Source organism: Panthera pardus, unplaced genomic scaffold (assembly GCF_024362965.1).
Source record: "Panthera pardus isolate Hobbes unplaced genomic scaffold, ASM2436296v1 HiC_scaffold_7, whole genome shotgun sequence".
Taxonomy (NCBI): domain Eukaryota; kingdom Metazoa; phylum Chordata; class Mammalia; order Carnivora; family Felidae; genus Panthera; species Panthera pardus.
In genome coordinates, this window is record NW_026527002.1 from 78,966,567 (window position 1) to 78,980,825 (window position 14,259).

The 14,259-nt window shown below is 53.7% G+C and overlaps 1 protein-coding gene across 6 annotated transcripts in view; it reads right to left on the minus strand.

The window, feature by feature from the left end:
• The window catches only part of TRAPPC9 (trafficking protein particle complex subunit 9), a 570,776-nt gene that overhangs the window by 127,950 nt on the left and 428,567 nt on the right, over positions 1–14,259 (minus strand). For all 6 annotated transcript variants that reach the window (XM_019459757.2, XM_019459759.2, XM_019459760.2 and 3 more), the window contains one exon: positions 9,844–9,997. In XM_019459757.2, the coding sequence (XP_019315302.2) occupies positions 9,844–9,997 (154 nt within the window). The remainder of the gene's footprint in view (positions 1–9,843; positions 9,998–14,259) is intronic.

The window sequence follows — 14,259 nt, forward strand, 5'->3', positions numbered from 1 at the left end:
AGGGAGATGTGTCTTAAGTCCACTGTGTAGCAGATGGAACGGGTCAGGATCTCACCTTCAAGACATCTTCAAAGCCACAGACTCAAGATGCCATGGGGCCCCAGAAGGCACCTTGCTGAGGTCAAGAGTCTCTTGGACCCTAAATGGCTCACTCTTCCTCCTGTGAGGTGATCCATGAAGTCCTGGGGTAGGACCTAAAGGTAGCGGGCACCCAGACGTGTCCAGCAATACTGGCTCAAGCCCACAGGGCTTGGGTACGTCCCACAGATGAGACAGTGTGTTACCTAGTTCTAGCACTGTAAGGCATGTGTTAAGTGAGGTCCGCTTCTGGAAGGTTTAGGGCCGGGGGAGGAGGAGGAGAGATGATGCTTCCTGCATGGCAAGAACAGGCCCAAACTGGCCGATGAGTACCAACACGAACGTAGCAGGCCATCCCTAAGCTCTGGGCTCCCACCTAATTCCCACTGTAGCACTGGTTACCCAGGCTCCAGGCATCTGTTGCCATAACTGATTCCCCAACTAAGCCAGGGTGAGCACCCTGGGGGCAAAGACCAGGTTTCCTGCCTCTAGGTCCCTAATTCAGACCTATGGAGTTGAGAGGCAGTAAAAGTCAACTAAGTAAGTTTTCCCAGGAATAACGTAGAAGGAATTGTACTGGTAGCTTTAAGTTATCATCTCTGCTGGGCCACAGTTTATCATCACGTCGCTACCTGCACAAGCTTGGGTCAGTGACCATCTACTGAGCACCTACTGTGTACCTAGACCCTTGCGTGTGCAGTCCATGATGACACAGCACCCTGAAGGACACCATGGTGAGGACATGTCTGAGCCTCATGCCCACCCCATGCGAGAGCTGTGCAGCAGAGAGGAGACATATGCTTACAGAAGATACACAAACATAATGAGTGACCCCCATGCTCAGAGAGACCTCATTCTATATTCCTTTTCCACACTCAAGGCTCAGAGTGCCGCCATTATTCTGGTTTTCCTCTGTAGCATTTTACCTAGGTAGCTAGCTAGCTAGCGTGTGTGTGTTGTGTGAAAGCATGTGCAAGTGTGTGAGTGGGGGAGGGGGAGAGGTAGACAGAGAATCCCAAGCAGGCTCCACACTGTCAGCACACAGCCAGGTGTGGGGCTCAATCCCATGAACCATGAGATCATGACCCAGACTGAAATCAGGAGTCAGACGCTTAACCGTCTGAGCCACCCAGGCACCCCTCCGCCTAACATTTTAGAGCAGAAATGGATGTCAGGTGTCTGTAGCCCAACAGGAACCCCAGTCCTAGCAGTGATCCTCCATATGTTAACTCGACACCCTGTGAGAGCCTCACCAAGAACACGAGACAGCAGAGACAGACCTGCACTGCCCTGTACATCTTTGCAGGTTCTTGCACGAAATTCCCAAAAGAAGGCAGCGGAATCGCACGATACAAAAACAAACACGTCCCGGAGACACCATGCCCAGAGAGCAGTGGGGTGAGGAGCACCAGAGCCATCTTCCTAAAGAGAGTCTCATGACAATGCTCCCTTGCCCAAAATCCTGCTGTGGCTACTTGCTGCTCGAGGGATAAAATCCGACTCCCTAGAAGTTTATGCAAGTTCCCCATGGGTTTTTCCGTGACCTCCCCCCGACCCCCGTTTTGCACATCTCACTCCCGAGAACATGTACCAGCCACGTCTAACTACCAGTACTTCTTACAACAGATGGTGCTGCCTCCTGCCTTGGTGCCTTGACTCGCGTCCTCTCCCTGCCTGGAACCCTCTTCAGTCTTTCTAGTGAGCACACCCCAGTCTCTGGAGCTTAAACTCCACTTCACCTGGGACATCCCCTCTGACCCATGCCCAGCCTGGAAGCCAGCCCTTCCTCCCCCGCTGGCTGTGGTGGCTGAACCCTGGAGTATCTTTCCTGAACTGGTCACATGCATTTGTCCCCGTGTGCCTCCACCACTGCAGCGTGTGCACTGTGATTCGTACCAAGTACCTGTTAATACCTACTCCGTGTACTGTGCTAGCTGTTGTGGACAGAAGGCTAACCAAGACGAGAGTCTTCCTACTTTTAAGGAGTTCAGTCTGTTGTGTAAGGATTATATATTATTATTACTCACCATTATTAATTAAACTTAATATGTGGGCACAGTCTTTTTATTTACAACATTCTCCATGCACACTCAGTTAATATTCTGTGTCTTGAGAACCATGAATGTTTGCTTCCAAATCTTTGAAAAACAGCTAGATGCAAGGAAAATGCAGGAAGTTAATAAAATACCTTCCCTCTCATCTTCTGCTAGACCATTAGCAGTGAAATACTTGGGAATGTACTGCCATTTGAAAACACTGAGCAGTTTTTTGAGGTCTTGTCTTTATTCGTGTGACTCAAGTTTACCATGAATTGGTGTTCTGTTACAGAAAAAAGTGATTGCTCAACCAACTATTCCCTGGGGGAACCTGGAGCCCAGTGGGTCACCAGGCTCTCTTCTGAGCCCACAGGCCTGAGTTCTAATGGCCTTGCCTCTCACAGGAGAAAGCAGTGCCAGGATCAGAACTCTTAGTTCTTACCCACGGCCTTCTGAGCAAAAGCTGGAAACCCATCACACGAGAGCAACTGACAGTCACTTCCAAGTTGGCTTCTAGGTGAGTGTCCCAGAGAGGGTGCTCTCAGAAGGGGTGGCGCTGTACCTCAGGTGACCCCCAGGAAGATGGGCGTCTGCACCCCACGTGCCAGATCTGGAAGAACTACAGGTGCAAGGACTTAGACCAGGCCCACTTCAGCTCAAATAAATTAGCAGATTGTCAAAATAGAAATTACACTAATGGAAAGGCTGCTTTAAGTGATTGCTGAGCCTCTTTGCCGTGACCGTGTTTTCTAATCTGCCTCGTGAACTTTGAGAATGCTGATGTGGGCTGTTCTCCTCTCAGTAGGGGCGCCCGCATCTCGGCTCAGCTCCCTGGTGTCAGAGGCCCAGCTGGACGCAAAATGCCATGCAGCGTGGTGAGCTGCCAAGGGGTAGTCTGCAGTGGCTCATCTCTGCACGTCTTGTGGGGCTGTGGGTGGAGCAGGTGAAATGGAGGAGGACTCTGTGCGGGTGGGTGCAGTACCAAGCAGCAGGGTGCCCAAGGAGCATGGCAGCCTCACTCAGCCTCATCTGAAAAATGGGGGTAACGCGGAGACCTTGGCAGCGACCAGATGCTCTTCTGCTGTCCCCAGCCTGGGGCCAAGAGCACAGACCCTGAAGCCAGACGACTGGGGACGAATCCCAGCTCTGCCACTCAGTACCTGGCGACCTGGAACAAGTCAGTGTCCTTACCTGTGGGACGTGCATAAAACTACTTCCTAGGGTTTTAGTGAAAAGCGAGTGAGTCAATCCAAATAAACCACTCAGAACAGTGCCCGGCACCTGGCAGGTGGTATATGGGCGTTCGTGCTCACAGTGACCGTCACACCCGAAGGACAGAGGAAGGAGCAGGCTTACACGCACCCGCACACACGGTGCATATCGATTTGGGTGAGGTTTACACACACACGTCGTCTGCGACAGGCACACACCATACACCCCCCCCCACACCCCACCCCCCCCCCCCCACACACCATGGTGCACACGCATCACACACAGATCTGAAACAGTGCTTTGCATCTGGGGAAGCCCTTCTTCACTCTCACGAGCCAAATCTGAAATCTATGCTGGGTGCCAAACCTTGATTCTTTTCAAAGTAACTGGCTACCGTGTCTGGATTGGGGGAGGCAGCAATCAAACCCGCGTCGTCCTCGCCTTCCTCCCTCTGCGCACCGCAGGCCAAAGAGCCGGGGCCACGGCACCGCACTGGTGGTCGGCGGAACCTTCTCCCCGGCTGGCGAGGCTCCTCTGTGAGATCAAAGACCTCTGAGCCCAGTGATTACCAGAAGCTGGAGAAGCTAACCTCCCTGATGGCAGACACAGAAGGCAACCCTGTACTGCACTTAAGATGATCAAGCAGCCAGCTGTACTGACGACAGGAGCTATTTGTACTAAATTCATCTAGATTAAACCGCTTCTCCGCACAGGACTACTAGGAGAGCACAGCGTACTGGGTTTTAAAGGAATCTTGTTTTAAGAAATCTGATTTTTCTCAGGGTGTGTGAACACACAGCCCCACGAAGCAGCATCTTGGAGAATAAGCCACAAGCCAGGTGGCAAGAGTGAAGAGTAAAGGGCAACACCCCCCTCCCCCCCAACACACACACACTGCTCCATCTAGGCCTCGCCTTGAAGGGAGGGGGAGTCAGCTGAAGGCAGATTCCCCTTCACGAGAAGAGTGCAGTCTGGAAAACTGAGAAGCCAGTCATAGCTGTGTTCCAGGCCGGATGTCCTGGTCAAGACCAACTAAACTGAGGACACTGTGCCTATAGTCTTGTAGGCTTCTGCTTGTCAAGCCTAGCAAAAACCAGTCACAAATGTCACAGCCCGTGGAGCTTCCTGGGTTTGTAGAGGGCGAGTGGTGTTGGCAAGGCCAGACACAGACACTGCCTAGCAACGCACAGGCTGGGGCTCCTGGGCCCACGCACGACCCCACGCTCAGAACAGCCGCACTGCTCCTTGTCCTGCCACGTTCTGGTTACTTAGGTTCACGTGACCTCAGCAGGCTGCGAGGATTCTCCATCTCCCGCGCTGGGATGTGAATCCCCAGGCATCTGAAACCCGGGCTGCAGTTGGGCTCCTTGAGCCTCTACCTGGCCCACAAAGCAGCCAGATGGTGACAAATGGTCTCCAGACAGTACGGAGGAGACGCATGTTTGTCAGGCCACCTGGTGGAGACGCTGCCCAGATGGCCCAGGTCACTGGAGCCGGTGCACCCGGCTCTTGTCGTGAAACCTACACGGGGTCGGATTCCGATACCCACCGACCCCTGAAATGCTCCTTGGAGGGACATTTGCAACGAAACCAAGAAAAGGAGAAGGTGAGAGGACTCCAGGCTCATCCTTCGTCTGTTTCCACCACAGATCGTCCGTGCACGGCTGCCCTCTGGAAAAGGAGCCAGGCTTCAGAGATGATTCACCCTGTGCGTGGAAACTCCCTTCACACTCGCCACAGCAGCGGGCACAGCACAGCAAGGCTGGTAACCATGCAGTCTGCAGCATCAATGAGAGGGAAGCTGTTCATTCGCCACGGGTTTTAACACCTACGTGCCGGGGAGGACACGTGGCTCTGTCGGGTCAGGGTCCACACCTGGTCTCGCTCATCACGGAGGTCCCTGGTGCTGAGCGCAAGCCCAGCACACAGCGGGCCACCAGTCAACAGCTGCTAAAGGAAAGGCTGCGATGTGGCTTCAAGGACAGCACGGCTGGGCACAGGAGACGTGAACTTTGGGAAAAATAAACCTCCCCGCACTTTGCAAGGCCTGTAGCAAACAAGACCTAGGCACAGAGTGCTGCTGGAGTCCAGCAGAAGGGGCGGCTCCAGCCGGGGGAGATAGGAGAGGTCAGTGATGGACCAGGCTCCTCGGGAGACTGGAAGTGCAAGGTCAACCACAAAGGATGAGGAAGACTCATCATCAAAGGATGAGACACTGACGGACACTCTCCTCTCCTGAATTACAAACGCAAAGTGAAAACAGACACAGCCGATGTCCAAACGCCCCAGAACCGGCTACTCCGGGGGACTCTCAGAACGACAATCCCAGACCCTTGTGGCAGGTCCCATCACAGGCGGAAGTGAGGACGTGGGGAAGGCCTGGCCCACCTGACTTGTGTGCAGGATGGTCCTCCTGTGAGGCCAGGTCACAGGAGCAGGGCGGTTCTGGCAGCAGGAGAGGGGGCCCACAGTGTGGACACCTCCCAGCGTTAGAAACAAGGCTTACACCTGGACAGTGAGCCTCACTTCAAGTAGCCAGTAAGAAGATCACACAGGTTTTCGGATCCTGGCTGTCTGGCCAGCTGTGTTGCTCTCAGGTCAGTTACTCAACTTCCAAGATGCATTTATTTTGAAAACCAGAGTACTATCTGTTTTGCAGGTTCGGGGTTAGAAGAAAATGCGAATATCTTGGTTGATACCTGGGAGATGATCAAAAGGGCAAGACGATTATTAGAACTAAGCCTAACAGCTAATTGAGCAAGTGTTCTCACCTGAACAGACAAGGACAAGGGCCCCTTGGGCCACAGCCTCTCCGTGGGGACACTGGAAACGGCAGAGCTGGGCCTCTGACCCTGGGCTCCAGCCCCAACAGTGCGGCATCTTTGGTCCCATCCCAAAGCCAAACAGGTACTTTCTGGATTATGTGTGGAAGGCTATTATCTGCTACCAACAAACTTGGCCATATCAAGGTTTCCAAAGTTCAGTAAAGACTGCCCAGGAATGGTAGCCAGCAGGGAAGAAGGTGGAAAGGAGATCGTGCAAAGGAGTTGAAAGTAAGGGTGTATTCCATCGATAAAGTAACAATGTCTGCCACACGAGCCCAGCTCTCCAGGCCAGACGCCGCCTGTGCAGGCTGCTCTCCCACCCCCCTGGGAAACCGCACAGACATTCCATGGACGTGAGTTCCTCTTGAGAAAGAGGAAAAGTCCCTTTAAAAATTACCAGGCTGGGCCGCCTGGGTGGCTCAGTCGGTTGAGTGTCCGACTCTTGGTTCTGGCTCTGGTCATGATCCCGGGGTCCCGGGATTGAGCCCCACATTGGGCTCTGTGCTGAGCATGGAGCCTGCTCGGGATTCTTTGTCTCTGCCTCTGCTCCCCCACCCAGTTCACTTGCACTCTAAAATTAAAAAAAAAAAATGAATGAAAACAATTACCAGCAAAGGTTGGTGATGAGGAATGGGTCATGCAGGAGAAAGAGCTTCCTAACAGATTTTTGAGTATGGCAGGGAGGGGCGGGGGGAGGGAGGGAGGAAGGCCCAACTCCAGGCACAGCGCAGGAGGCCCCTAGACCCTGCCACCTCTCTGGTCTGCCTGCTGTATTATTGGTCACAGGGAATGACATAGGTCCCTGCTGCTTTCGGACTCTGGAATGTGCCAGCCCTCACACAGGAAGGCTCCTGTCTCAGCCCTTCCAGGCTGCGCTGTAAGAGCCCATCTCTGTGTCTGCTCAGCCCCTTAGACTGGGGCATCTCCAGGGCCCCAGCACGTGAGCGCAGCAAAACGTACAGCTCGTTAAGCAGGCAAACGCTGGAGCTGGAATCCCTGGTGTGCCCGGCTGCTTATCTGGTCATTACAGATGCGATGCTGACGGGTCCAGAGGTCCACCATCTCCACGGAAACAGGTCGAGCTAGCCCTACATGCTACATGTGGGCCACTGTTATTACTCCTTAGAGGAGTGTCAAATTAGGCTCAAATCTTGGCATAAAGTCTAAATATTGAGAAAATATCACTAAAATGCATAATAAAAGTATTAGCCAATTCAATCTTTGGTCTTTCCATCTGCTTGAATCCAGGTTGACAACAGCAGAATTGTGCTATTCATCCCATGCCAGATGTCATTACCAGATGAGAGAGAGAGAGAGAGAGAGAGAGAGAGAGAGAGAGAGAGAGAGAGGTGTCCTACTGTTCATTCTCTTTAATGGAATCCGCCTGTAGGGACGGTCTCTCAAAAGCTCCCAGTCAGTACATCTAGGAGACAGATGTACCTGGCACATGGTAGACATTCAATAAATATTTGTTGCATGAATTATTAAGCAAATACAGAAAATGGGGATATCAGCCTCTTAAAGGAGGCAAAACTAAAAGGAGAGAAACCAAAGACATTTTCAGCATGTTTCTGGTCGGTGTTATCAAAATATAAGCATTTTGACGGTCAGCATCATCCCACTAGAAGGCACCGCATCCTGGCCAAGGGCCACCGGCTTGCAGGGCGACTGATGGGCTTCTGGTAAGCGCCAGCTCCCCTTCTTCCTGTGTGTGAGCTGGAGAGGTCGTCATCTCTAAGACAGGGCGGCGGAGCCCCCCTGGGACTTGAAACCACGGAGAACGACCTGGGCCAGCCCAGGGGTGCACCTGGGAAGTGGCAGGTGCGTCATCAGCAGATGCTACCGTAGCCCTAACAGCAGGGGTGTAAACCACCCCCCCTCCATTCCGAGGCTTCGTGCTTCTATCTTCACCCAGAATGAGACACTCGGGAGACAGATGCCTTCCTGCCAGGCCCCCCACGCACACTGCCCTTCCCTCCATGGGCCAGAGGCGGACTCGTTCGCAGCCAGGATTCCTGGTCTGAGAGAAGCTCCCCGCATGAAGCCCAGAGGCCTGGGAGCAGGGCATGTCCTGCCTCACATGGGGACGTGCACATCTAGAGGTTACAGAGCCTCTCCACCCCAAACCCCCCACCCCAGCATCAGCATCACAACCACAGATACCAGGACAGGAGAGCTCTGTGCCTTCTGCTGTCCCCCAACAGGACGGGGGGGCGGGGTTGTTTCCTCGATCTTCCCTGAGGACAGGCAACCCCACCGGGCAGCTGGCCTCACCACGTCCTGGCTGGACTCACAGGCGACCCAGCCAACCTCTCCCCAGGGGTGCGAGAGCACGCGTCAGAGACGGAAGGGGTAAAGGAGACGGCCTGGTGCGCGGGGTGAATGCCGCTGCCTTCTGGGCTCCGTCACCAGCAGGCACTGGCTGGGCCCCGACCCTATGCTGAGCTCTGGATGGGCCTGAGACAGGGAGGACTCCAATCATCCCTCCTTTTCACCTCCTTCTGTACAAAGGCAAACACCTTAACTCTGTGATGGCCACTGAGATTCTGAGTCCCCAGGGACTTGGGTTTAATGTCTTATTCCCGAAGCCTCCGGTTTACATGTGAAGGGCTTATTTTGTCCCAGCTCCTTGGGGACAGGGTCTATCAGCTCCAGACCCTCTGTAGTGGGCACAAAGCAATGTGCCTCAACTCTTGGAGACGGCCACCTGCAGACTGAGGATCTTTCCAGAATCCAGGGAGATGGTCTAGAATGATCTGAGACCACACAGCACATATGTGAGTCAGACAACTAAGACAACCACCTCGGAATCGCCTCTTCCTGGGCAACACTCTGAGTGAGCCATCCTCCTACACACTGGGACCGCTGGGCCATCCCCTACCCTCATCCCTCGAATAAACTTCTACTCACCCTACAAAAGCCACTCTAACGTCTCCCCTTGTGTCAAGCCTTCTCCAAGGGCCCCATGCCCACAGCTTCCACCCCTGAACCTCACAGACGTGGTGTGATGCCCTGCCCTGTGCCTCAAGTGCATGTCGTCCCCAGTTGGCGAGCCACACCCCGCAGGGCCATGAAGAAACACTGAGGCCTCTCTTGCCGTCTCAGCCTAAGCGTCTTGCTGAATACCCAGCCCAAAGCAGGTGCTCTGGAAGACGGTCGAACACTCACACAAGTGCGCCTGGGATCCTCTCACGTGCTCGCTGGTGGAACGGAGCACCTACAGTGAGCCAGGCACGTCCCAAGTTCGCAGCAGGGCCGGGGACTGCCCTGGGCGCTCTCGTGCAGCACTGCCCCTGTGAAACCCCTCAGGGTCCTCATGCCTCGTAAGCCGTGCAATGCGATTTCAGTCTCCCGGACAACTGACCGGGAGGAGTGGACAGTCTGTGAAGCCTGGAGCCCAGCATTGACAGGTAGGCATGAGAACGTGTCACTAACACAAACATCAACACTGGCAAGAAACATGTGATTTGAGACGTTCCAGGGAAGTGGCCTTTCCTCACCCTGAACTGATACCTCGTTGGTGGGGCCCTGGGAGTGGGAAGAGGCTAAGAAAGGACAACCTTGGTCCGTGTCTCCTTGACACACCCTTTGTCTACAGCTCCACGGTGAAGCCCCTCGGGGGTCCTTCCCAGCGGGCAGAGCCCCCAAGCAGGGTGTGCCCGGTGCCAGGGCGGCCACCGTGAAAAGGATATGATTCTCCAGTGGACGTCCAGCTTGCTGTCGATCTCCAAGCCGCGGGCCTCCTGCCTCTCCTCCTCCAGCTGCTTTGGATTTGCAAGCTGTCCCTTCTCCCCAGGGGATTCTGGGAAACTCTCGAAGCTGAACTTGTCCACTTGAATGGCCATTCTAAGAGAAGGGGGGAAAAAGCAGAGGATTAATCAGCAGGGCAGTATCTTCTGCTGGCTGTTGGAGAATCAGCACATGCCAGCGTGAGACGGTATAATGAATCATTATCGTTAGTAATTCATAATGGATTCATTCCAAGAAAATGAAATAATAGACTCCCAGGGTAGCAGTGGCTTCAGAGCTGGTTCAACACACAGTTTAGAGCTGAAGACACAGTCAGAGAGCCCAACCTCAGAGAAGACTCACATACCCCGAAGGAAATGTAATTTCTAGAATAGGACAAAGCAGACAGGACCCCATGTGGAAAATCAGAGAGGACTAGCAATTATTTAGCCCTGGGGGCCCCAAAAGCCTCCTCATCAGAGCCCTGCCCATCAACTTCCATTTCACCTTCAGCCACAGGACTTGCTCACACACACCAGGCCTGACCAGCTACACCCCGCCCATCCCCTTCTGGCCCCTGCACCCAGGACCTTGTCTTGTGACACCCACCCCTTCGGGTTTCTGGTCAACGGTCACATCCTCCACAAAGCCTCCCTGCCTTCTGTGTCCAGCCCTCTCCACCTTCTGGAAGTTTCTAGAACACACCAGGCTCTTTCTGCCTTAGCCTTTAGTGCTTCTTCTCCTGCCCCACATGTGGCTGGAGCCCCACACTCTCGAGGTTTGAGCTTAAGGAAGGTGTTCTGGGCACCTCCCCCACAGCATCCTCCTCCTTTCTCCCCCCCTGGCCTCCCCTCCATGGCAGCGTCCATTCTGCCATAGCCTTTCCCACGAGCTGTAGACACGAATGTGTGGGCTTTGCTGTCCAACAGCTCTACTGGAATTTAGCTCCCTGAGGACGGAGGTCTGTGTGGTCTTGCTCCCACAGTCTCCCAGGCCTGGATAATGCCTGGCATGCCACAGCAACTCGGCCAACGATTCCCCACATAAACGAACACGTGAACTAAGCACGTTCCCAGACAGCCTGGGCTGGCGTTCACCTCCTCCCCATCGCTGCTGCCTGACCTCTGCACCTGTGCCCTTCTGCTACACCCCCAGACCCTACAGCACCTGACATGTAGACGCCACATAGCACACAGGTGTGGGCGCTCTAATCGGCTGCTGGCAGCCTGCCTCAGCTCCCGACCGTGACCTTCATGCCAGCAGAGGCTGTGTCTCACTGATGCTTGCAACCCTACCTCTTAGCACAGAATCAGGCATACAGGAGGTGCTCAGTAAAGGCGTGTTACGTGGATAGATGGAAGGAGAAGGGGAGGAAGGGGTTTTCTTTATGTGAGGCCCCCGACGTTCTGGCTCAACCGAAAGTTGACAGAGTCACTCAAAGGATAAAAGTGAGTGTGTAATCCCAGACTCTGCCGTGGCCCAAACATTCAGCCAAACCCAGTATGATCTAAGCGACCCTCGGGGCTATTCCGTGGGACAACCAGGAGACAAGAGTTGCTACTCAGTTCGGGGTGTACACACCTAAGATTCAACCCCAAGAACCTTAACAGCTTAGCGAAAACTACTGGGGTGCCAACAAATGGATGGCCTTTGGCCAGGAGATGTCTGAGGCTTGGAGACCCCCAAAGAATGAGAGACTCCTGTGCACACAGAGAACACGGCATCCCATAGCAAGAACTTCGTTCCAGAGTCACACTGACTCTCTTTTCAGCCCGTAAAACTCTTTTCAAGTCCAGAAAAAGCGGGAAAACGGCAAAAAGCACAATAAAGAAACAAGGACTCATCCTTAAACCCTAATTGTAATGCTTTAATTCTAGAGTCTTTTTTCTAAGTATTTGTATTTTAATGCAGTTCAAACTACAATAGGTGTATGTTATCACACGTCTCATTTTATACGAACACACACATATATACATGCATTTTATATCTTGTTTTACTCTTTCAAGATACTGTGAACACGTTCACGTCATTAAAAATTAGTCTGCAGAACGTCTTGTTACCCAACCCTATCATCGCTTACTTAACAATTCTGCTATTTTCAAACTCATACTTTCCATTTTTCAAAAAGTTACTATTGAAAAAAATCCTAAACATCTTTGTGCTTCAATTTCCTGTCTGCATTCATGCTGCGGGTTGAGGTCCACATCTAGAAGCAGAGACCGAATCGAGAGGGTGGAAAAGGTCAAGGCTGGCAGGTGGGCGCCCAGTTCCTTCTCAGAAAGGCGTTCACTGGGGCACGCGCCCCAGGCAGCGAGGCTGGCGCCCCTCTCCCTGCGCCCCTGCCAATACTGGCCATGATCGATTTTCCACCTTTGCTAGGAAGGGGCGAAATGCTACCTCACTGATGTTTCAATTTGCAGGTCTGAATCGCTCCTGCAAGTGAACGCTTTTTGAGAAGCTTATTAGCCATTTTTTGTACATACATTTCTTCCCTTGTGAGGTGTCTACATGTCCAGCAGGAGTGCCTCTAATGTCTCACTCGGTGTAGGCTCTTTCCAGCCCCCACCTCGAAGGGAGAATGAACCAAACAAGGGCTCTCCTTAAGCTAAAGGTCAGAATATTCCTAAGTCTCACTAAAAACGCCGATTTCAGTTCATCACCTGATAACCCAAAAGGAACTAATAACTTTCACCTTTGAAAGGGGTTTGGAAACATTCTGGATACCAGGCTCTTCCTGTTGAACACAGAAGGAGACAGCGCACCTAGAATGCCAGATCCCCGGGGCCAGAGACACCCCAGATGCTGTGGCCACCGGGATTGTATTTATGTGATCACTTGAAGGGCTTTTCTGAACAATCTCGATGAAGTAAGCATCACACTACATTCCGCCCCCCCCCCCCGCCCCCGCCCCCAGCCTTGATGAAATCATAGCCACGTGGGCCCACAACACGGAAGGGGGAAGAAGATGAAATGTAACAGACACTACGTGCCAAGCCCTGTGCTAAGTGTCCTGCACGTACCTTCATCTTATTCATTACAGCAAGTGTAAGGACGGGCGCGGTTTGCTTTCTCACAGCTCTGATGAGGCGCTGAGCACAGGCTGCAGCCCCACACCACAAAGCCTGTCGCTCAGACTCAGCACCACGATTTTGTTTTTCGCTCCATTTGGCTCCCTCTTGCTCAGGCAGAGCACCTCAAAGGAAATGATGGTTTACTCACGCCGTGTGCAGAGCCAGAATGGGACACAGACCTAGTGACCGTGAAGCCTGCTGCCACATGAACCGCCACTGCCCCGCCACCTGTGACAGAGCTGTGAGCATCCCGAAGGCGGCACGCCTCCTTTCCCACAGGTGCTAATGCTGAGGTACCAAGAAACTGAGTACCGCACCAGGGTCACCCAGCTCCAAGCCCTGGAGCCAGAATGCCAAGGCCGAAGGCCAAGGATTATTTCCCCAAACCACGGGCAGCATGGCTGGCCTGGACATCGCTACGTGGTCTCAGAGCACAGTCCCCAGACATCACCACCTCCCCCTCTAGCCTCACCTCCAGGAAGGAGAGGGTAGCGTGCGACGACCTGTTTTCCTAGAGCCCAGTCTTGATGAGTGACCTCTCCCGCTGTGGGAAGCTGCTGTATTATGTGCAGCACCAGGGACAGCACCAGGCGGCAGTAGGGGGGGTGGGGTGGGGGGGTGGGTGGGGAGGGCTGCCTGAGAGCCCCAGGAGGGGTCCTGGCTCCGAGTCCAGCCGTCTCACTGGCTTCAGCCATCATGGTTTGAGGCTGTTGCTTCTGTCAGAAAGCCACGCAGACTAGGGACAACAGTGCTCCCGGCGATGACAACGACAAGGGAGGTGGGAGCAGGCAGAGGACAGAGCCCTGGGTTCAGAGCTGGATGCCCACTCCAACCCAACCAGAGATGCGGTCGGCAGTACCTGACCCAGAGGGAGGGCTGAGAGGGTTCACGCCTTCTCACCCAGGCCTGGTGGCAGCCTCCATCAGCCCAGGGAAGGATCAGCCTCACGCCCTGGACAATGCACATCCCTCTTCTCAGTTAGCAAGCGCTCCTCATAACCAGGAAGCAACAAAACCCTCAGCAGACACGGAAGCCATGGCATCCCCACCGCCCTGCCAAGGACAACTTCCCGGGCACAGCCCTCCTCAGTTGGGTATAAGCTCATGGCCCTGTGAAACAACTTCTTGGGGGTGAAGCAACCCGGATGGGAGAGTATTGGTGCAATCCCCCACAAACAAGCATCCAAAAAATAATCCCAAACACAGCTGACCCTCTGGCAAATCACAGCAAAACTGGAAAACACTATCTTCAGTAATGACAAAGAGAAGGAAACGAGAACAGGTGGGCCCAGGACCCACGGGGTGTGGG